The sequence below is a fragment of the Acanthisitta chloris genome, unplaced genomic scaffold (assembly GCF_000695815.1).
Source record: "Acanthisitta chloris isolate BGI_N310 unplaced genomic scaffold, ASM69581v1 scaffold43344, whole genome shotgun sequence".
NCBI classification, from domain to species: domain Eukaryota; kingdom Metazoa; phylum Chordata; class Aves; order Passeriformes; family Acanthisittidae; genus Acanthisitta; species Acanthisitta chloris.
In genome coordinates, this window is record NW_008668463.1 from 1 (window position 1) to 24,113 (window position 24,113).

The window sequence follows — 24,113 nt, forward strand, 5'->3', positions numbered from 1 at the left end:
CTGGCTGGGGTTAAACCACGACATATATCCAGCCTAATACAATTGTATAGGTATTTGTCTTCCCCTCCCCTCTGCTGAAACAGACAGACCTCTGGCAACACAGAGATTTTTATCACCTTCCTTGTTCACATGGATGGTCATAAGCTCTCTGTTTATCATATCATGGAACCATAAAGGTCTGAGCTAAATCTCATAATTTCAAAATCATCCCATCCCAACTTTCCTGACGTCTGTCACTCCTCATAAATTAAGTCTTGTCATCAGTTTTATAATTTCCGTTGTTAATTTCCTTCTTACTCATTCCTCTACAGGACATACCATTTCTGACGGTCTGCAAAATAGTCCCCAATAGCATTGTGTGCTTGTTCCAGAAGGGCATCATCCGAGTCCCCTGAGCCAGTTTTCAACAGCTGTAATACCCGAAACCAATCTCCCAGTTTGATCCGCAGCCCGATGGCAAGATCTCTAGGATAAACGGAAAGTAGCAGGGAAAAGTCAATTAGGTAGATAACAAAAATCTTGAGAAAAGCAGCCAAAAATATTTTCGTGTTCATAACCTGCATTGCAGATATCACACTGATCCCAGAGCAAATAGAGAGCTCACAGGTTACATCACACTTATGCACTTCCTTACTAGCCACACTCCTGTGTGAGGAGTTAAATGAGCAGGTGACAAGACAGTTGGGCTGATGCTACTTCAGGTTCCCTCTTACTCCGTTCTGTGTCTTTTATTGCTCAGCACTACAAGAGATGGCAGTGGCTGCAAAAGGCTAAAAGAAGAGGGAAGACGAAGGGAAAGGCCGAAGAGCAAGGAATATGAATAATGGAGGTTAAAGCCGAGATGCAATAAAATCTATTTCAGAGACTTTTCTTTCAAATTCAAGGTGACTTTGGATGAAGGAGAAAGGACTCAGCAGTAGTTTTTCATTATCCATGCATATATACTGTGTGTCTGTCTGGCATGGTTTTTCCACCACATGGAGTAATTTTATATCATTTCATAAAAAAGTAATTCTGCAGGTGCTTAGAAAATAAATGAGAGAGGTCTATACACTCCTTTTAAAAATGCCCTAAACTTCTAAGTGAGTTAAGGAAGGCAACAGCAAGTCAGTACAGTCAGCTATATAAAAACATCTATCTAAAAACACTTAAAAATTATTTGCAAATTTATTTATTTCAGCCTGATTTATGGTAGTTTCATATCAGGATTTTTCTAGTGGTGAGGAGACACATAAGGTCAATACAGAATTCCCATATTCTTGTAGCTGGAGAATAAGATGCTCTAGTGTTGAAGAAATCAGTTTTTAAAAGGTAAGTCTTTGACTTCTGCAATCCTTTAATGGCCAAATTTCTCTTCAGCCATATGGAAAGGAATATGCCATACCTGAAAATTGGTGTTTGTGTGACTAAAGTGCTCATGAGGCAGACCACCTCCCCAAACCAGCACACTGACATCAACTAAGGAACTACGTGCAAGAAGTCTGTATCAGGCTCTATTGGTGATCCCTCCTCAGCTCTTGCCTTCTCCCCCTGCCTCCTGCCTCCCCCCTGACCTTTACTGGGAAAGAGGAAGGTTTCTCATTCTTACTGCATGAAAGAATACCTAATTTTTTTCTCCATCATTCCCTACTGTTTTTCATGGCTCTATTAATCAAAGCTTAAAAACTTTACATGTGCATAAGTTATTCATGTTTCTCCATGTTTGACCACCATCTACAGGCTACACTGTACAACTGCTGCTGATTAGTTCTCATTAGCCTTTTACAGTAGAGACAATGCTCTAATTACTTATTGTTAATTCATATGCCCTGCAATATTCTAATTTTGCTTTGTTTGTTTTCATTCCTGAGCAAAAATTCCATTGATTGGTCCATGATTTCATCCAGAGTCCCTTCTGTCTCTCCAGAGATGACAGTTCATTAAAAACTCTGTTGTTTGTATATGGAATTGGGAAGAATGTGTACTTGGCTACTAGCTAAGAGCAGCAGCACATAAATTAAACATTAGTTAAGACTGTTTGTATTTTTGGAATTCCAATTGAAATACCAACAAAATACTTGAGAAAAAACATCTATGAGACACAGCACTACCTAAAGCAGCTGAGGCTTTGCAAACAGTTTGGAATGCACTGATTTACGTATAGAACTAGTTATCTATGGATACAACAAAATTCTTTCCATCTGATTCTTTTATGCCTTTGGAGAAAGTGGTAAGGAGCCCTCAGTGCTAAAACAGCCATTCGTGATTAAGGCATGTTTTCGGGTTCTTTCCCAGATTTTTCTTTATTTGCTGCTGAGATGATTCCATGAATTACCTTCTGTCCATATCCAGATACTTTCTTTCAGCTTCTTCAAATCTGCTAAAGTAGGCTGCCACTTCTGCTTGCTTCATAGACTCACTCTGCAGGTTGCCCAAATGCTTCACAAATTTAATACCTTGATAATCTTTGCAACGCACGAAAGCTTGTTCAGCCATCTGCAGATCCAACTTCTGAAGGGCAGCTTCAGCCAGGAGCCGCCTGTGTGAACAAACAAAACATATGGAAAAGCAGCTACAGAGTAAATTAAATGAGGATCCATTTCACTGGTAATTATTTAAAGACATTCAAGTTACTGCAATTCTGTTGTTTGTGAACTGATCTTAATTCAGTTGTGTTCATCCCCAGTATGTTCTGTGATCTGTCCAGTACTTGCTCAGGGAAAATGTTCAACTAATATTCTTTTGTTCAGCTGTCAAATGGACACTAGCTTGGGAGGAATGGACAGGGTTTGACTGTTACACTTGTCCTTAGTGAAACGTGTTGCTGGTCTCAATGCAGTTCCATTTAGAGATTTCTACCTATGCATTTGTCGTAGCTTTGAGCCTTGATGGCATCCTCAGTCTAAAAGCCTCTAACTACATTGGCTGTGAGAAACAGATTAGCCTTCTCATCCATCTGGATGTTCCTTGTCCAGTTAGGGCAGCAGTCAGAGAGCAAGGAACTTTGGGAAACCTTGTACTGGTACTGTCCCATTGTTTAGTTCTGCAAATAGCGAATTTCTACCTTCAGGCCAAACTACATCCAACAGGTGCTAGCATGAGCTCTAGAATTTTCTGCAAAAATAAGGCTAGTTAAATTTAGACTGGCCAATTGGCATTGTGAAACAAAGCACAGGAGGGCACTGACACAAACAATAATATTGCTATACTCTGTGACCTAAGCCATACTTAGGCAGTATCTACTCCATATTTTTTAATCAATTTGAGAAGGATGGTGTCATTTCAACTCAAGTGCTCATCACTGACAAAGAAACCAAGAGAAGAACACTATGACAATTTTAATCCATCTGTGACTCCCATAATCCTGTCTGTTACAGTCTAGAAGTAAGGGCACTGTCCCGTTCTGAGCTGGAATGTATTTACTTTATGTCCAGTAATTCTAATCTCTCTTCTTTATAAATCTGTGATGCTTTTCCTTGCATAATAAAAATAAGTTCATGGCAATTCTGGAGCAAGGCGAACAGAATTTGACAAATAGTTTGTGATTTTATGATATAAAACCTGAGACACAGACTTTCAAAATTAAGTCATTTTCTATCAAATGAACAGATGGTACTAGCAAAAGGCAGGAATGACTTCAAAGCTCCAAAAATCTTCAGCTAGCGCACAACATTAGTAAAAACGAAGACTCACAAAACATTTTACCCTCCACACTTAAGCTAATAAAATTACAGTAGTATTACAGAAACTTTCAATATGTAACTAGCAAATCCTGGTTTTCAGAATGAACATTCTGGAGACAAAAGCTTAAATAGATAGGAAGGAATGCTCTTTGGGACAAATTTTCAAAGCAAGCTGTCTTGGCCAGTCTTTCAGCAACTCTAAATTCCCCTCTGAACTGTCAAGCCAAACATCCAATACTGCAAGAAATCACTTTGCTTCAAAACAGAGCCAAAATTACTAAAGAAAGGTGCAGATAAAGAAATAATCTCCAGAGAGTTAAAGAGAATTGGCTTCCATTCATCAAGGAACTTGTCAACAAAGTTTTGGGTTCTAACACTGACTCTTCATTAAATTACCTACTGAGGCATTTACTCTTCCAGCCCTTAGAGCTTGGGATATTAAACAGATGTCCCAAACTCCTGTTTTCACAGGTTTGCTCTTACATGGTTGCTATGCAGGCATTTCAGGTTTAGTTTAACAGCTGAGTCCGTGTTTAGTTTAAGCATGCCAGCATCTCCATTTCTCAGATTACTCCTGAGATGCTGCATCATAACAAGATTAACGTACCCAGCCCCTCTCATCTCTGTCCTTTATGGCCTGTCCAAAATGCTTCAAGGTTAGTCAGACTGTTCTTATCTTGCTATCATTCTGATGTGTTTCCTTTACTGGGTTTTAAGCTCTTGCTCATCAAAATTCAGTATCAAATATGTACATTTAAATTTTAATTTAACCAACTTTAAGTTAGCTTTCTGACATTTCCTTTAAACTCACCCCTAAAAGCAGGAAGCACTGCATCTGGGGACTCAGACAGCACAGAGCAGGTGTCCTGAGCCTGTACCTTATACCCACTCCCAAGGCACACCCCACATTCCTGCCATTCTAACTACTACAACATGCATTAAATCTTAACTGATTCTGTGTACATTGTATGCTGCTTTGGCTGGTTTTAATTTGAGGTTCTGTACTTTCATATTAAATCTCTCTGAACAGGAAATGAATAGAAAATAACACATATTTAAACAAAGTAAGTCTCTAAGAGATTTTTACCAAAGTCTGGGATGTGGATTGTCTTCTATGAATTGGGAAGATTCCTCAATGCCAACTTTTTCAATCAATGCTCGACTGTCTCGTAACGACCGAATCTCGAAATTGATGACATAATCTTTGTTAGGATGTTCAGGATTCTAACATAATGGATAAAGAAACATAGTTTTATTCCATATGACCTTTATTTTCATCCACCATAGGTATCTACTGGCATTGAGACAGACAACAAATTTCCTACAAAGTAAGATTCATTATACTTACCTTTAATATGTCATCCAGAAGGACAGATTTGATTTCTAAATCTTCAAAGTTGCAAATATATCCAGATGTTTGTATAGGTTCCTTAAAGTTAAATAAGTTACAAAGGAATGAACATTTATTCTGTTTGATTAAATCCTAACTAAATCTGTTATGGATACATATTGATACATTCTTCTCCAAACTAGGATTCAATTGCATTCTACAGCAAACAAATACTACAGTCATTACTGACAATTCTATAAACACAAACATCATAAAAAATCCTCATGTTTTCTGTAACTCAATTATGAGAAAACAAAAACACCTGCCAATACTTAGATTCAACTGAACTGTGTTTTACAAGTACCACTACTACAATTGCATTTATATTTCTCAAAGTACACCAAAAAATAGGCTCCTGAAAAGATCTTGTACATTTAAGAAAAATATGAGTGTTTTTATGTTTCCAGGACTGATAGTTCATTTTACTTATTTGCTCCAAAACAGCATTCCCACATGAGAGTTGGTAAGATCTTGAGATTTCCAGAAACAAGTTTATATAAATAAACAGTTAACTGAATGTTAAGCACAAGAATAATGCTATTCAAGACTATCCATGAACTTATGAGCAAAGTTGTAAAATGAGTAGTTTATGTGTGTGAATATTTACCTCTGGATCCAAGTTTCTGAAAACATACATTCTTGTCTTCTCCATCATTGCGAACAAATCTGGGTTATCTTTGGCCCACTTCATATCCCAGACATCTTTGCGTTCCAGTTTCAGCTGCTCACCTATCACTTGCTGTCCTGTGCTGTCTACTGCCCTTGTATCCAAGTCAAAGAAAGTCAGAACCCCCGAAAGGTCTATGATAGCAAGACGACTACAGAAAAACAAAGGAAATAAAAATAAGACAGCTAAATAACACTGCTCAAGGCTGTAAATCTGAAACATTCTCTAAACCGGCACAGGACAATTCTGGGGATTCAGTGAGATGCTGTTGTGTGCCAAAACCAGCACAGATGCATGTGATTTTCATTTCTCTGCACAGCAGAGACTAGAGACATGGAAAGAAGTTTTCCATCTGCTCATGCAGGATCTGGCCCTGCAAAGGCTCCGAAATATGCCCAGTTTTTCATCCAGCATTTTGAAGATCCTTAGTACATCAGATATCAAGTTGAGCAAATTACAGGTTCTATCCCTCACCAAACTTTTCTTGACAAAGACTAAAATTAACAACTGAACAGAACTGGTTTTCCTTATTTACACGGAGGCAATGAAGCAGATTCTTAAATTAAAAAGTCAGTGTGTTGATACAGATTGTTAATCCCTAAAACAGGATTTCTTGCATTTCTTCAAAGGGCATCATTTAGTTTTTTCCAATTAATCTTGGAAGTCGTTTAAAATGTGGGAAAAACACAATTTCTAAAAGGCTACATATGAAAATTTCCAGTTACATAGATCTTCACTGAATCATATTTACTACAAGGCCATTTTAAAAGCCTTTCTAAATATTGACAGGTAGACACCTGTAAACCCTATTAAAGTTTCAAAAGCAATTTACAAAATTAACTTGAAAATGCTCATGTTTCCAAGCCCTTTAGCACAAAACCATTTAGGAAGGAAACAACTTGGACCCAAAACAAAATGAATGCAGCTCTGACTAGCCTTTTAAGTGAAGCAGTCTATTTTGGGGCTATGCCTTAAGATACAAGAGATCTACCCATGCACCATTAATTTTACTTGAAATTATGAAGTTATTTTGAAGTGATTTAAAATTGTCTTGCAAGTTCTCTAGCCAGTATATTTTTGCCTTTTCTGCCAAGACTCTTGTGTGCTCTCTTGCAAAAAAACAGCTGTTAAGTAGAAAGCAACTTCACTATTGGCACAACTGAAGCTCAGGAAAAGCAGTCGTGCTAGAAGCATTACCACCAGTTACAGCTTGTAACAACAGAAAATTAATATGGATGAACAAAGTTTCCAGGCATTAGAAGGACATAGAAATAGAAAGAAGTCATAGAGATATGAAGTTTCAGGTTATTACATAATTTTGTTAATTCATGTCACGATCACAGGAAGGTGACGTTTGGTCCATCTAATCAAACAAAGATACTGTCATGTATAAACCTTTAAGAGTGTAAAGCACTGGAGAGATTTACCAACACTGTCTCTCAGAGCAATCTGATGACTGTCCAGAGGAAATTAACTAGTAATAAATAAATGGTTAAGCAATGATTAATAACAACTAAAATTAGCAAATAGTTTATAGCAAATTAAAATTAGCACATAATTGTTGTAGAATGACAGATTTCACACAATTAATATTTTCACAAATTTTGGAGCTTTGTTTTGCAGTTGGATAGCTGTGTTAGAAGAAGACCCACAACTTACCTGGAGTTGCAGTTCAAAGACAGCTGATAGGCACGGCAGTTCAGGGTGTACTTCTGCACTACAGCCACACTAGGGAGACTGTATCTCTGGATAGTGCCAGATTCTCTTCCCTACAGAAAAGCAATACTGCCTTAGTGAGAAGACTTTTCCATCAGTAAACTCTTTAAAATGCTTTTATTTATATGCTTTCTTAGATAAAAGTGCTTTTGGATAAGTGACAGAGCATAAGTGGAAAGAGGGAATGTCATCACTCTAAAAATTCTGAATCTTGCCATTTAAACAAGATACTTTGAGATGCTACATATGACAGATCTGCTTAAATCAGAGAGGTTAAAACAAACAGCTATAGTCCACATACAGCCCACAGAACAGTGCCAGGAGCCCAATGATTTCCCATGAACCTCCAGACAGCTACATAACAAACAAGAGGAACAGTGAAAAGATCCTTGTCCCATGCTGGTAAATCCCCTAAGCAGTGCCCTATGACAGCACCAGCCTGTGTCTGAAAGCAGGACAGCTGTGCTCATGTAGGGCTGTCTGCATGCTAACAAGTCTCACAAGTTACCTCAAGACCTGAGGTAGTTTTAAAAGTAAATGCTGTAAAATACACTGGTTATTCACAGGCTCTGGCAACAGAAAACACATCTAAGTACTAACGGAGTTTCTCTCTATTTTGCTGAATGACACTGCCACTGTGTTAAGGCACTGTCAGGCAAATAGTCTGAAAGGAGTTTGATATCCCTGGACTGAAATGATCACTGCCACTATTTTCTCATGGTATGTCTGTAGAATAAACAACATATCCAGCTTGGTTTACCTACTGGTCAACTCTTATACTGGGAATGAGCCAACATTAAAGGTGTCCAAACTTTATTCCTTCTTTTTAATTTCCCCAAAGTCACCCCTAAGATACTCCACAAAAACTCTCTATCTTTGACTTTTTCACATCTGTATAAACTAAAAACTAAAAAGCAGAAGTGTTAGAAAATTGAACCACTGTAATATGCATTCACTTTCAGCACATTTATCCAGATCTGGTCTCAAAGGCACTTCCTCTCACTCTCTTCCCTTTAACCAAAGTCACTGATTAATTATTGTCTTAATTTCATTTTTCACTCTTCAAGCACAAACAGGATCCCAAGTCACCTACTAACTGTCACATTCTTCATTCATCTTTTTTCCCATGACCCATTGATTTTGTAAAATCCAGTTCAAAGGATATAACAAACAAACAAAATCACTGGAGTAGGAACATGGGAAAACATCAAGATCCTTCTTGGAAGGTAGAAAAAATTTTAAAACAGTGTTCTTTTTCTGTCTTTGTTCTGCTCAACTAAGGAAAGAATCCAGGTTAATGGAACAAATTCTTAAAGTTATCTTTGAGGAAGTTTAGAAAGAGATTTCATCTAAGTTCTAAATTCAGAAATGCTTTGAAATTATGACTGCTTATGAACATACAGCAGAAGAATCTCATGCCTAGAAGCACAAGAGGCAATTAGGAGCTGTTTTAGTCATGTAACTTACCACAAGTAGTATCTTATCAGATGCTGTTATTGCACAAATTGGATCTCTTGTTCCCTGAAAGCATACAAGCAATATCAGTACCAGTTTTACTGCAAAGGTAAGAATGCCCTGCTAAAGAAAGAAGGTTTATTTAAATATACAAGAATGTTGCTGGGTATCCACATGAAAAAGGGCTATGAAACCTTGTCCTATACAGTATATGGATGGTTTTTGGCATTAATAGCCTTTGTTAGGGGAAACATGACAATAATATTAAGAACTTCCTTTCTTCTCCTGCCTCTTCTCCAGAAAAATAAAAAACCAAGTAGTACCCCAAGTACTAAGTATCCCAAAATGTAATAGGTGTTGAACAGAAAACACAGGACAACTATCCCTGACTTGTGAGGCCTTTAATTAATTTCAGGTGTATTACTAAGTACAGCCAGCACACACACACACACATACATACACACATATAAAGTAAAAATGGTTGAAAATACTAGAAAATATTACAAGGGTTATTGAGTTTTAACAAGCTTATACTTGATTGACGTAAGGAGAGCTGCTTCTGACCAAGCAGACAGTAGGTGCCTACATAATGTACCCCAGAATCTACTTTTTCCATGTTTCCTGTAGCTTGCTGCATATTTCCAATGATACAAAATGACACAGTAACCTCACTAACCAGAGGGAAGAGACATAACGCTTACGTAAAAAAAGGTAGAAGTAAAAAAAAGTTCAAGTGTGACAACTTCTACTAATGAAAATCTGTGACAATAAATAAAGCAATACTAAGGACTGCTCTTTTAAGCTATCAGGGACACCACAATAAAGTAGTTCAAAACATCACTGACTTCAACTGCTCTGCTGTAATCAAGGTGCCCATCTGCCGACCCTGAAGAGGTGTCATCAATATGATAGATCCTGTAGAAAAGGAAAGTTAAAAGAAAAAGTGAGCCCAAACAAAGGATCATCTTTTATACCATTAAAGTATCTTCAGTCCTTGGAGAAGAAACCATTGGATTCAGAGAACAGAATAAAAGCTATGTCTGTTCTTACGTTCCAATGATATCCCCTTTGATAAACCTGCTTTCCATTGATACAAAGATAAGGTAATTGCTTCACTTTCACAGCCCCTGATGGTCCATTCCCGTATGATCTGTAAACTTTCATTCTGCAACTAGTTCCTGCAAACCAACAACCATTCAGTTGTCTCTTTTCAAACATGCACCTCCATATTTCCACAGGCTGTTCTCCATACTTATGAAGAGCTTCATCTTCACCTCTACAAAACATATGTATTACTGCATTATTCAATACTTCATCATAACTTCTCTTTTGCCTTAAAAAGTTGTGTTAGGAAAGATTTTAGAATGTTAAAATCATTACTGCTGAATTACAACTATTTACTTTTTTCAGTATTTTTATCAAATTTACAAACTTGTCCAAGGACAGGACATTCAGGCCCTATAACAATGTAAGCTATTACACCATGTACAAAAAATTACTTATTATTATGGGTATACAGTGACAGGAGATGGTAGATTTATGGAAAGACACAGCACTGTGTCTATGGAAGAACACATAAAATAACACCAAAAAAACCCCAAAAAGTTGCAAGCTTGTGGATGTGACAGAAAAGTTAATGTCACAAATGATCACCTGGAGAGGAAATATTTTAGAGGCAAAATGATGTTGACTTTGGCTTGTTTAGTTTGAGAGGATAAAAGTCCATACAGGATTAGTTGCCAAAGCCACAATCAGACATGAGTGTATTTAGAGAAGAACCAGCTGGACAGACTATGTTCTCACAGCCACTGACACACAAGAAGCAGTTAAAGTTATCAGACAGAATATAACTGCCTGGAAAATAAGAGCATGGAGGAGAAAAATGGGAGGGGTAAAAAGGCATCAAGACACACAGCTCTGTAAGAGAAGCAAATGAAGACACTGAACAGGATCTTATCCAAAAACATCTAAGAGATTTGGATAACAAACACACATTTGTTATGAAAAACTAGTATTTAATCTTAGAGGCCTGCAAGGCAGCAAAAACTGGTTAGAAAAATGAAGACAAGAGTTTACATTTCAGGCATGGGAGAATCCACCTTTATCAATGACACCAATGCAAAGGAAGATAAATGACAAAGCCTGAAGACAAACCTTTCTCTGCCTTCCTTTCTGGTCCGTGCTACCTGATTGATTTCCATTGCTGTGAGCTTCTTGGCCACACGATACTGCCAGACGTAAAATGCTTCTTTAGAAGCTGCTATCACATGTGTTTTGGTCATTGTGACAAACAAGGGCTCTGCCAGGAAACCCAAAGGGTTGTAAAATTAGAGCAGCAGCATTGGAGTAGATGCTAATTTGTAATTTTTTTTCTAAGATGGATGAAACTGTATCACCATATGTTAAAAACAAGCAAAAAAACCCAACAATAAAACACACACAACATAGCAGTTTTCATTATCAACTAAGAAATTTCACAGGGGACCTTGTGGCCTTGTTCAGAAAAACAGAAAAATTCTTCGTAAGTTCTGATTAACACTTTTCTATTCTTTCAGCCAGCCAACTTCCATTCTCTAATGCAGACAACATCAAATGCATACAAACTTCCCAGTTAATGACCAGTTCAGGAATATCTTGAATCTCTTCGACAAGATCCATAAAAGACCTCCATATCTGACATACTTGTAATGATTCAAATATAAACAAAAGGAAGGCTACTCAAAAGTTGATAACCTAAAAGAGATTCTTTGATTAGCACCACTTATAAACAGTTCATAAATTTTAAGTTAGACAAGACCTAGAAGTACTGTTTGTATCTTAGTTAATAGCTGGGCCAAATATCAATTCTTTATCTGAATGGCAGCAACTTAGATATTTAGCACAATGTGTGCTTAGCCTTACTCTATTATATGACAAGATCACAGTATAGGAATGCAGGGCATTTTCTTTACTTCAGCCCCAAGTCCATTTTGAAATATGTGCATAAATTGAGTACCTCATTCCTGTCCATGTTTAGTGAACAATAATATATATTATATATTATATATTATATATATCTACAGTCAGCCCATTATTCCTTATAATACACTGTCTTGACTGTATGGAGGCTCTTTTTTCCTTTTTACAATTCATCTTTCTGAAAACCAGTGAATACACGTAAGGAGACATAGAAAAATGAAGAAATTGAGTAACTAAATCCCTAAATGTCTTCAAATTCTGTAAGTAAATCATTATGCTACCAAAAAACCCAGGCAAATTCAAAAGCACTGCGTAGCTCAGCCTGTTAGTGAAACACTGAGTCATATATATAACATGATGTGAGCACAGAATACAATTCTTTTACAGTGAATCGTTTTTTCCCCTCTGTTTCAGCACAGAACAGAACTCTGGAGGGAGCTATAAGCCTTCCATATAGAAGAGCAGTGCTACAAGAGACAGATGGGGGAAGATTGGTTGAACAGATTTTATTTCTTTGAAACCAAGAGGATTATATAAGCTGCCCGATGGCTGCAGAATAGTTTTTAGTAAAAATGTAAATACTGAGTAAGAAGGCTTAGTGATGGTGCTCAACATGTGATCAGCACAGTTGTTTATACTATAAGCAACTCAGTGTATTTCATGTACTTGTAACACATTCATTTCAATAATTAGTCACATACAAACTGAATGATACAGTCCCCTCTGTTTCTTTAACAGCATTAACAAATTCTATGCATTTGCTCTGTTCTTTTATTAACTTGCAGCTCACATGCTGTAACAATCAATGCTTTTACCCTTTCAAAATGAAACATGGGAATCTCTCAACCTGTGAGGGAATAAAGTTTGCCCAAATCACAAAATTTCTGTACTAAGCCTCATATTTGTACTCAACTTAGTCAACGTTTAAGCATTTGTAGTTCAAGACAATGCTAAACCAAACCTGTAGCTGAAAGCCATGGCCATTCCTCACACTCAACAGATGACTCCCCATTTGACCTATAGCTTCCATGGAACCTAAACTTACTCATTTGTGCACACCTTGAAATACCCCAGTCTGGGAAAAAAGGATGTTCACACAAGCTCTGTTGTGATCCAGAAACAAGACAGCAAAGTATCTATGCTTTCTTTATCCAGGGCAACACAATCAATTAGGCATTTTATGAATGTGCCTAAGACTTAACCTGCTACAGCCAAAAAACACACATGGCACATTTCCCTGCCACTTCTTTTATATCAGCTCCAGCAGTAGCTTCACGACAGAGTAAGTTGGATCAGTTCATTCATGTAACTGACCTCAAAATTAAATAAATAAAGGATTAATTTAAGTTGGATTAAAGAGAAAAATCACAAATGCTTGAACAGGCAGGAATGAGCAGCCAGCATGGAGGGCAGGGCCTTCACTTCTTTGTAGCAGCAGGCTCAATGATGACTGGATTTTAGCCAGCTGTGAAACCACAGGGAGAAGGATACACAACACACAAACACAATCATCAGGATCAGCTCCACTAAAAAACACATCTGGAAGAGCAGCATCTATACGTGGGAACCAATGCTTTTACACAACTGCCTGTAACTTACACAATGGCATAAAAGTAGGACACATGAGATTTTTTTTCTAGAATTGCTTCAGCATTTTGTTCCAGAGAGTCACTGAACAAGAAAACACAAAAAAATACCAACAGGAAAATCTGTGGAAGAAGAAACTAAAATTCAAGTCTAGACTTGAAAATTCTTTACAGAGAAGACAGTCACACACTGGAAGAGGCTTCCTAAAGAGATGGTCAGTGCCCCAAGCCAGGCTGTGTTTAAGAGGTGTTTGGACAATGCCCCTAGCAACATGCTTCTGATCACCCCTGGAGTGGTCCTGGACTGGATAAGCACTGTCAGTCCCTTCAAATTGAAAGTATTCTATTCTGCCTGCTCACCTCAGAGCCTTCATTACTGGGCTACACTCTACCCCTAAAAATGTTTTTTCTTCTTTTCCACATAACAGCATAGATTCAACACGAGGGAACGATGCTCCAAGCCACTGCAAGTTTGAGCAGCTGCTGGGGCAGAGAAGGAAGGAATGGGATTTGTCTTCTCCTAGGAAAGGAAAGATGCTCATTTCAATCCCTTCAGGCTGAGGAAGATCTAGAATCCCTCTCGAGGCAAGCTGGTTTAACTACTTAGTTTTCTTTAGTGTAAAGAAGTATTACCATCTCACACAGCAGCGCTGATTTTAGCAGCAAGTGCTGCTCACTTGGGTATCAGTGCCCTTTGAAGAACCTGTGCTCTATTAATAATAGCAGACAGGAACACAAGCACCATAAGTCTGAAAAAGGCAAGAGATGTGCACACTCCTCTGCTCAGCACTTCCACTGCACAGCAGCTTTCCATGCTAAACATGTGGACTTCAGAGATCGTCTATCTCTTCCAACTGATTTTGCAGATAGCCAATTTCAGTTAATTCATACTTAATTTTCAGACCTTAAAAATATGTATGCGCAATATTTAAAGAGGTGCCTTAGTTTTCAGTGATCAAACACTGAAACAGATTAACCATACCATCCCCATCAAAATGCCAACATGTGAAACAACTGCCCTGTAAGTTTTTTCTGGTCCTTCTTTCTCTTCTCACCTCATTTTTCTTCACTGTTCCTTTATAAAACCTCCTCCCTGAAGGAAAGAGACTTTATTTCTTAGCTATCCAGGAATCTCAAATAACCTTCCACGATGCCTGCATTTCATCCACATACACTCCATCTCACTTCAGAACTGTTAGAAAACACCTGCTTTCATGTCTTATCTTCTTGTAAAAATAGGAGATGGAAAGCAAACTTAATGCATGACTACATTACTTTGCTGAATGAAAAAGCTCAGACACTTTCTAGTGTATGAAACAGGATACACAAACACAAGTAATCCCACCTAAATCTGATGGAAAGGAAGCAATTTGACAGACAGACACAATACTAAACTGTTTGTTTTCATACAAGCCTGTTACAGGCTGTTCCTGAGAAACTGGAATGAACTTAGTCTAATCAATAAAATCTAATTTTAGAGCTCGATTCAAATGTCTTTAGAAGCGTTGGCTCACAAATAGAAGAAAATGTCAGGCAGCAGCAGGGACAACTGAACTGCATGTGGGACAACTCATGCACAACCACAGTTTACAGAACACAAAAAATACTACAAAGCAGTTACAGTTTACATTAAAATGATCAACGTTAGGTAACAGCGATCCAACTGCTGTTTCACATATAGTTCAGTCATCCTTGTGAAGGCATCCAGGAGGGAGGTGAGACACCTGGGCATGACTCCAGGTCTCTGCCTTTAATCCACCTGTATGTTGGTCAGGCTGTTGTATGAATTCCACTGGGATAACACACATGTAAAAGATAACTCAACACTTCCCTGTGTCACTGCTCCTAAGCACATGTAAGAAGATGATATAATCCAGCCTGAGTGACCTTTTCTTAGCAGATACCATCTGTTGTGTTTCCATTAAAAAGATATTATATAACAAGATATTTAACCTTCTGTAGTTTATATTTAGTTATTCATCAAAGGACTTTGACAGAAAGCCTGTGAGCCTGTGAAACAAGCACAGAAGAAACTGTGTTGGCTAATTTTTGTACCACAGTAGGATGGAATGCAATAATGTTAGACAATGGGAAAAAGACTAATTTATGGGCTAGCAGACATGAGCTATTGTGAAGGACCCCAAACATAAGGCACAAGAAGCACGAGACAAATGCCTTTGGACAAAATAAAGAGCAATACGAGGAACAGCCTGAAATTGTAACCATCCATCAATGTCTACAGAAAGCTGAAGTGGTCCTTCATCAGATAATGACTGATTAATCCTTTTCTGCCACTGTTAACAGCGGCAAGCATTAGAAAGCTAATGACATAATTAAAAATTCAACAGAAAAAAGGAAATTGGCACTTCTTCTTTTGAGTCTTACTTGAACTACTGGCTTAGAGCCCAAGAAATTTGCATCTCCTGAGAGTGAATCAAACATTGCACAATGTCACAACTGCTTTGTCATTAGGAGATTAATAGCACTTTGTTGAAACAATATTATAAAACATTATAAATTGACAATTCATACAAATTGTCCCATAACAGACATTCTCAGATACATTATTAAAATACTCTGTCAGCTACTTAGCATCCCTAGATTTAGCAATCTTTTTGCTTCAATATTTCCTACCAGGACAAAGCCCTGCTGGGCACCCAAGTGTCAAGGAAGAGTAAACCCTTTATTCTCAATAGAGCACCAGGAGATAGCTGTTCCAACAAGGGGCAGTCTGCTAAAAGCCAGATACTCTATGTTCAATCTGCAGTAATTACAGCCAGGCAAAAGAAACTGAGTGAGTTTAGACTCATGGCAAGGGAAGAGCACCCTCTTAAGAACAGGCAAGAGCATACAGATACCAAAAGTCTGTTGAGGAACATCCTCATTTCTGAAAATCAAATAAAGTAACAACCTAATGCAACAGTTTATCACTTTACTAAAAGAAAATAGCATGAAAAGCTGTATTAGCAGAAAGAAGAGGAAAAAAAAGAATTTCGCAAGCAGATAATACATTTTTCGTAAGTCAGTAACACCCCTCCAGTTAGCTTGAGTAAGATACCTGCTAATTTTACTTTTGTACTGCTTATATCTTAAACTATTAATGATTAATCTCACCTGACTATTGACTTAAGGCTGATTTTTCTCATTTATAAACAGGACATCATGATTTTGTTAGAAATTATGTAGCGACTGAATTTTTAAAGAATTTGCAGAAAGGTCTTCTGCCCTTAAAGTTTTACAAGGTCTTCTCTCAATACTGACCTCAACAAGGCCAGACAGCTGCTTAAGTTCAGCACGCTGTCAAACTGGAACAATTATACTTCCTACTGCCAAGAAGCTCCAGCTGCGATAAACAGCATGATATACTGAACAATAAGACCTTGACTATGTACAACTGTCAAGGTCTCTCACAAACTGACCTTATGTTACAAATATTTCAAGTTGTTCTATAAAGTTGTATCCTCAAATGTTACAAAAAAAAGGAAAGTAACTATGATGAAACCAGTGCAATGTGTTCCAGAAGTGTAGCATTTATAGGTGCTTGTTTTTCATTTTTACCTTCAATCCCTTCTTTAAGTTTGGTGGGCTAACTTTAAAGCAGTCTTACAGGATGCATACATTTTTAAAAAAGGTTGAATCTTTGGCTGTGTTTACTATACAACAATGAAAGACTCACTTGTAATGTTTGAACTACTGAGGCCACAGAAATTTTTCAGGACTCAAAAATGCCAATATTCCTAACCTCAGATATTTGCCCACCTATGAGAGTGGAGGCTCTAATGACCAGTATTCTCACAAGGAAAACTCACACTGGAAAAGGGCATTGCAAATCTATGCACTAAACTGTTCCTCTGACACTGGAGGGAACAGCAGCAGACTGTAGGAAGCTCAGTGATGCTAAAGCAAGAGAAGCTTCTTCCAGATTGTTTAATTTCTTCAGCACAATTCAAATACAGTTGGAATAACAACAGCTTTTTTTCAATTAAACAGCATTTCTCTTTAACTGTTTTCAGCTGCTGGAGAAGATTCTTTTCTCATGTAGCTGTAGGAGATGGGTCATAATGGGGAAATCACAAAGAAATGGATACCTGTGTTTATAATGTCCATAAAACGACTGCAGACAAGATTCAGAAAGCTCACACAAACAGAACACTAGAAAAGTGCCAAGAAAAGAGTTTAAATGCAGAGTTAGAGGTGTGTATGCAAAGCTAATTTTGACCATTTGAGTGGGATCCGTCTCACCTAATTTTAGCCATCTCTGACAGAGATGAGCTGCCTGCCCTGGGCTTCGTGCACCCAATGGAGAGCACAAAGGCCCCTTTCAGCAATGATTCACTGAACTTATTTTAGATGTCAACTGCAGAAATGAGACAAAATACTGCCTAAAAGTCCCTGAATCTTCCTCCCACCACCCCAATCCCACCTGCCAAGTAAGTCCAGGACACTAGTGGGCACATACAGTGTAGACATCTGAGCAGGAGAGGGGACAGGACAGGGGGGACACAACGGACACCCAACCCACACCACTATCACCCACCACATCATCTTACTTCAGTGCTCAGTTCTGGATTTGGCTTTTTGGTGGAGTTTTTTTGAAGGAGGGTATGAGTTTGGGGGGTTTTGGTTGTTTGATGTGCTTTTTATCCCTTCATCCATTGCAAAATTCTTGGTATTTAATTCCCTAGACACCTTATTACTTAAGACTCTGATGAGCCACCCCTATCGTAAAAGGTGGCAAGAAACATCAAATTGATGAAATATTTCATATACATTCTACAGGACAAGTATTCATCAAAGCAGGATACTCTTCATTTTAATTATTATCTACAGTATAGAGTCTGAATTTCACAATGTATGTATATGACTCATAGCTGGTTTCTTGCTGCTGCTTGCACTGAAAAACCTAATATTAGACAATGACATTTACAAACTTAGTTAATACATAATAAAGAATAAAATTGTTTAGAAGCACTGGCTGAGGAAACTAATCATCTTTATGATCTCAAATACTTCTAGTCTTTGGCTGATTTTTTCCCTACCTATGTTCTCCTGTGAATTGTTACTTCCTGTCTAACAGTTCTTCGTCTTACTTTCCTCATCATTTCTCTTACCAAATCTTTGCTCAACACTTTTCCTGTATGTTTTACCAGGTTGTTTGCTTATTGTTTAATATTAACACCAAGTATTAGCACTGAGGCTTAGAACTAACTTCTCTGCTGAGATTAATTTAGACAGAAGAGTTACTGTTGCAGATAGGACAAAGCAATGGCTCTAGGAGGCAATTTACATCAAAAAAACTTCACGAGGTTTCTTGCTATGATAGCTACACCTCTTTTTGGCACAGGTAGGGAAAAGATTTTGGTTTAGTTTCTTTAAAAACTAAACCTAATTCCTGCAGAATCAGAGCACGTAAGTTCCAAGACTATATGCACATATTCAGTCGACACTTTACATTAATCAAATAAGAGGGGAGGAATTTTTCCAGGTTTGCAACAGCAATCTGTTTTTACCCATAACATGTTCCAGTACGTCTATGCTCCTCTATCAACCATGTACAGATTTCCCCCCCCTATTTTAATGTGCTCAGAAAGTGTTACCTGTCTGATCACAGCAGTGGTATAGTGTATCCCACCTTCCTAATACAGTGGGATGACATTAGATGTGCAGTACTAAATACCCCTTCTACTCACCATCCCTTGGCTAACAGGTTCTAAAAATAAGTATGTGCTTTTCATCTAAATAACTAGACTCTCCTCTCTCATTCAAAATCAAGTAAATACTTTTGCTAAAGCTTCATTGCAAATAATTTAGCCTTTAAAAAAGAAAGTCTGAATTATGAAACAAAACAGAAAAGTTAACCAAAGAACCAACTTCAAAAAGAAAACTGCAAATTGGGTTCACAGTATCTATTCTGAGTCCAAATTCAGTTCCATTTGGATAACAAGTCAACAACAATGCAAAAACCAGAACAAACAAAAGTGGATTCATTAATCAAAAAGCTTATTAATTTGTCAGTTTGTCCACATTGCGCTCATCTGTTTAAAGGGAAAAAGTCAATGATCTTTATTCTCTAGCAAAACTCCCAGAAAACAGTGGCTTACAATTACTTGTCACTGTTCTGCACCACACCTGCAGTGAACAAGCAGGAGGGAAAGCTTGGAATTCAGTGTCAGGATTTGGGGGTATTTTCGTACTTCTGTTATACTCCACTTCTTTTTAAAAAAAATTAACTTTAATCTATAATCTGAAACTATTTAGACAGAACAACTGCAAAAAAATAATAAAAATATTATCCATACAGAAATAAAAGTAATTGATCTTTAAGATATTTGGGAAGCAGCAACAAGTTATTTTTAAATGGAAGTTCAGGTCAAATCATTTCACTTTCTCTGATAAACTGTATCCTCTTCAAAGAAGTATATTTTCTTTAAAAGGAGTTGAATTACCAACACTGTGAAGGAAAATCTGAATCACCAAAAACAATTAAAAAAAAAAAAAAAAAAAAAAAAAAAGGAAAGGAACTATTTTTTTAAATTCTGTTGTCAATAGTTTGCATTAACTGGAAGAATCAGATTAAATTTAGGCAATTTTACAAGGAATATGACTGGTTTTATAAGATACTATTTTTATTAAAAGAATAATTGACAGGTCATTTCTGACACAAATTACAGCTCGCAACACGGGAACTCCTGACTGCATGTTTATTATATTCAGGGAGAGTCCAAGAGGTGAGACATCAATATAAAACCACAGTTACAACCACACATAGAATAGGTCACAATATCTGCATGCAATGGGAGTTAATACAGAGTGATTACTTCAATGAAAAACAGACCTGCATGAGAAATTAATTACAAAGACAAGAAAAAAATGAACAGACTAAGACTACTGCAAGTTGCTTACCGATATCAATATATTTTGGGTCCAAGGGTGTGCCAATAGAATTGCAGAGAACCAGCACATACTGCATGGGAACAAAAGCAAGTGTCATTACTACCAGACTTCTTGTAAATCAGTAAGCTGGGCAAGGTTTTCTGTGAAGGTGCATCTCATAACCCACATGCCACACAGCCTAATGCTGATCAGGAACAGAAAACAGAGGGACCATGACTGCAGGAAATACAGAGCAGCATAAGCATGAGAGTAATGAGTTATTTGCCAATTAGCACCATAAATGAAGAACAAGCACAAAACAGGAAAATGACCAGAAGTTTTAAGCAAAGGACCAAATCTACCAGACAAAATACAACAGGTAGGGTGTACCAGCAGCACAGCCCACAGACAACATGTGAACAAGACAGGCAGTGTCTCACCTGCTGCTGTGTGAGGCACACACTGTACAATGATTATTTACGAGCATGAAACGCCAGCGACTCAGTGACTTAACTCATCAGCTGCTCATGCAAAAGATAATCTAATGAATTCCCACAAGTTAGGCCTTTGTTCTATCCTTTACAGACCTTCATCTCCTTGAACTTCCAAAAGGGTAACAGTGTGGGGAGAATTGTAAATAAGGCTCTCCCTCTGCCTTGCACTGCTGCAGGTACTACAAAACTCATGAGTTTTGTTAGGTTTGCCTTTCTTGTAATCCTGCTGGGGAAGGCTTTGGTAGCAAAGGTACGTCAGATTGGGCTGTTAAACGCAGGAAGGTGCAAATAAAACAAAAATTGACCTAGATACCAATGCATCATCGCTGCAGCTGATGTATTTACTCCTCCAGACGTAAATTAAGGATTAAATAAATTAATGATGATTACACGGGGAAACGTCTTGAATGGAAAGTGTGGAAATGTGCTGGTTTTGGCTGGGCAGAGCTAACTTCCTTCACAGTGGCTAGTATGGGGCTATGTTTAGGATTTGTGCAGGGCACAAGGCTGATAATACAGAGATGATTTTGTTATTGCTGAGCAGAGCTTACACAGAGCCAAGGCCTCTTCTCCTTTCCGTACTGCCATACTGGCAAGGAAGTTGGGGGTACATGGGAAGTTGGGAGGAGACACAGCTGGGACAGGTGACCCAAACTGACCAAAGGGATATTCCATACCATATGACATCATGCTCAGTGCATAAAGTGGGAGGAAGGAGGGACATCTGGAGTGACGGCGTTTGTCCTCCCAAGGAACTGTTATGTGAGATTCAGCCCTGCTCTCCTGGAGATGGCTGAACTCTTGCCTGCCCATTAGAAGCAGTGAACTAATTCCTTGTTTTGCTTTCCATATTAAACTGTCTTTATCTCAACCCATGAGTTTTCTAGCTTTTACCCTTCTGATTCTGTCCACCCTCGCGCTAGTGGGGAGTGAGCAAGTGGCTATGTGGTGTTTCGTTGCTAGCCAGGGTTAAACCACAACAGGAAATTAAGGAGCAACTTTTACCATCAGGTCTTTAGACTTAAAATAAAATAAAAATAAATAAAACATATGGGGCTACCAAAACCTGAATCACCTAAGAGCTTATCCTGACTCTCCAGGATATGAAAGATAATTAGCTTTTCATAGCTGTTTCACCTCCTGAACAGTTCATGTAATTGTGGTAGCAGAATACAGCAACTGTACGACTTACCCCTTAAAACTGACACACTGACAGCTTATTAATCACATGATAACAGCCAAATTTAGGTTTTCATCTACTTTATGAACTTCACTCTTTCAAAGAAAAATATCTTAACAACAATTTCTTTTCATTAAATAATTTATTTTTTTCTGGTTCTGCCACCAATAAACACCTCTCAAAAAGTATTTTTATTTCTTCATTCATGAGTTACACCTTTCAAAAATTAAATTAAGCCTCCACCTCTGCAGGAAACTACACCTGGCTTTTTTAACTCTTTATTTTTTATTCCCATCATGATTATATTAATTCTTCTCTTGTGAATCATCCCAACACTCACTCTATAATAAATTTCTCTTTTATACCATTTTTAGTTATTTCTGAGACTCCACATCAGATCAGAGCCTGCCAAGGGCAATGGAGGAACAGTATCCAAGACAGAGACTGTATGGCCTACACAGAGTGGTGCCAGGGCCAGAGAGCTTGAACTGTCAGATTTATCCAGCCTTGACCTGGGTAGCAACATTAAGTCCTTCCTAACTTACTGACACTCACATCCACTAGCAATACCTTTAAAAAGGCCCTGCTAAAATTAGCCTTTTTTGCCCCAACAGCTATTGCTGTACATTCTGCCATCTTGAAATTACAATTCTAATGACCAAAATCTCTTGCATAACAAATCTGTTTCTCAGAAAGCAACTCTGATGGACTGCTACCCAAAAGCTTGTGCACTTTAAAAGCTGGCCCCTCACAGTGTTAATAATTACACTGGGGCCATTTAAAAAAGAACTAAAAGGTTATTATTATCTGCAATGTTCAGAGGCTAAAATTAGAACTCTTATTTATGCTCAAGAAAGTTATGCTAAGTCTCTCCACTGTCTGTTTCCTATTTTAAAAATACAACCCAAAACCCCCTCATTTTATTGCACTCAACTTCACCAAATGCTTTTGGCCATGTATCCCATATTTTCAATCCATATGACAGTACACCACTTATTGCACAAGCAAGCAAAGCAGCACTAAGGCATGTTTGTTTTTACCATTGCACCAAATGACTCTGTCTCATGCTCCTCCTTTGTAAGCAATACACAAGTGATATACAAAATACTTCAGAAGTGAACACAATAAGAAAAATCCTGTAACAGTTAGCATCACAGTAACTGAACATTCAGTAACCAAAGGATAAATTTATCATATAATTTGTCACTACATATAAAACAAATCACTAAACAGACCAGCTTGCAGTATCATGTAATTTATATCACCTAAAAAACTCCCCTTTTGGTTCCACTTTTGACTGATTTATCACCATTCTGATGCTCTCCTGCCTTTAGCTTGTCTTTGCAGAATTGTTCTAAGTATTTCTAAAGAAACATTAATCAGGAAGGCTGCAGTTTTCATTAGGTTACTAACAGCTACAAGGAATTAAACTATAGAGGCAGTTAATCAGTTCTGCACATTTTTGCTATTTGTTTCCTTGGGGTTCTTTGTTTTTAAACACTGAGCCCGTTCAAGTGCCATTCTGTCAAATGACAGCTGACACAACTCAGACAGATTCAGACTTTTACAATTCATCTTATTCTGGCTGTAAAGCACTGACATGTGGAACAGCATTTTAAGTGAAAATTCAAATACAGACTTTACCTGAGGTTGATTTTCATCTGCTTTAGTTGCTAAAACACAGAAGTCTCCACAGGTTGTTATGGAAATAAGGCTCTTGACGTATTTCACATACTTCTCATTATTTTTTGTGTCCCAAAATATGACACAGCACTCAGGGCGGTCAGGTCGGGTATATGAATACACCACTGTATGGGAGCAGTAACCCCACTGCCAAGACAGACAAGTTTGATAAAACCAATCAGAAATTATAAGAATTCAATAATAAGTGTTCACAACTATGAAAGAAAGGGCTTATTTCACATACACATTCAGCATTCAATATTTTTTACCTGTCAAGTGATGAGCTGATTTGTTAAAAGTATGTGAACACAACTCAGGTAATAAGTTACTGGCATAACATTAAACTGGCAAAAGAAATCTTCCCATAACACAGATTAACCTCAGAATTGGAGGATCAACCTCAAAATATGACAAGACCTCACTTCCCCCCGATCCTTCCTTGTTCAGCA

The 24,113-nt window shown here is 37.7% G+C and overlaps 1 protein-coding gene across 1 annotated transcript in view; it reads right to left on the reverse strand.

Moving 5' to 3' along the window:
• Positions 1-318: 318 nt before the first annotated feature.
• The window catches only part of WDR35 (WD repeat domain 35), a gene marked incomplete at both ends in the record, with an annotated part of 34,870 nt that continues 11,075 nt past the window's right edge, over positions 319-24,113 (reverse strand). Inside the window, 12 exons of the mRNA XM_009072886.1 lie at positions 319-465; positions 2,315-2,518; positions 4,750-4,886; positions 5,011-5,091; positions 5,660-5,870; positions 7,379-7,488; positions 8,903-8,956; positions 9,736-9,805; positions 11,045-11,189; positions 20,338-20,398; positions 23,022-23,054; positions 23,626-23,811. Of these exons, the coding sequence (XP_009071134.1) occupies positions 319-465; positions 2,315-2,518; positions 4,750-4,886; positions 5,011-5,091; positions 5,660-5,870; positions 7,379-7,488; positions 8,903-8,956; positions 9,736-9,805; positions 11,045-11,189; positions 20,338-20,398; positions 23,022-23,054; positions 23,626-23,811 (1,439 nt within the window). The remainder of the gene's footprint in view (positions 466-2,314; positions 2,519-4,749; positions 4,887-5,010; positions 5,092-5,659; positions 5,871-7,378; positions 7,489-8,902; positions 8,957-9,735; positions 9,806-11,044; positions 11,190-20,337; positions 20,399-23,021; positions 23,055-23,625; positions 23,812-24,113) is intronic.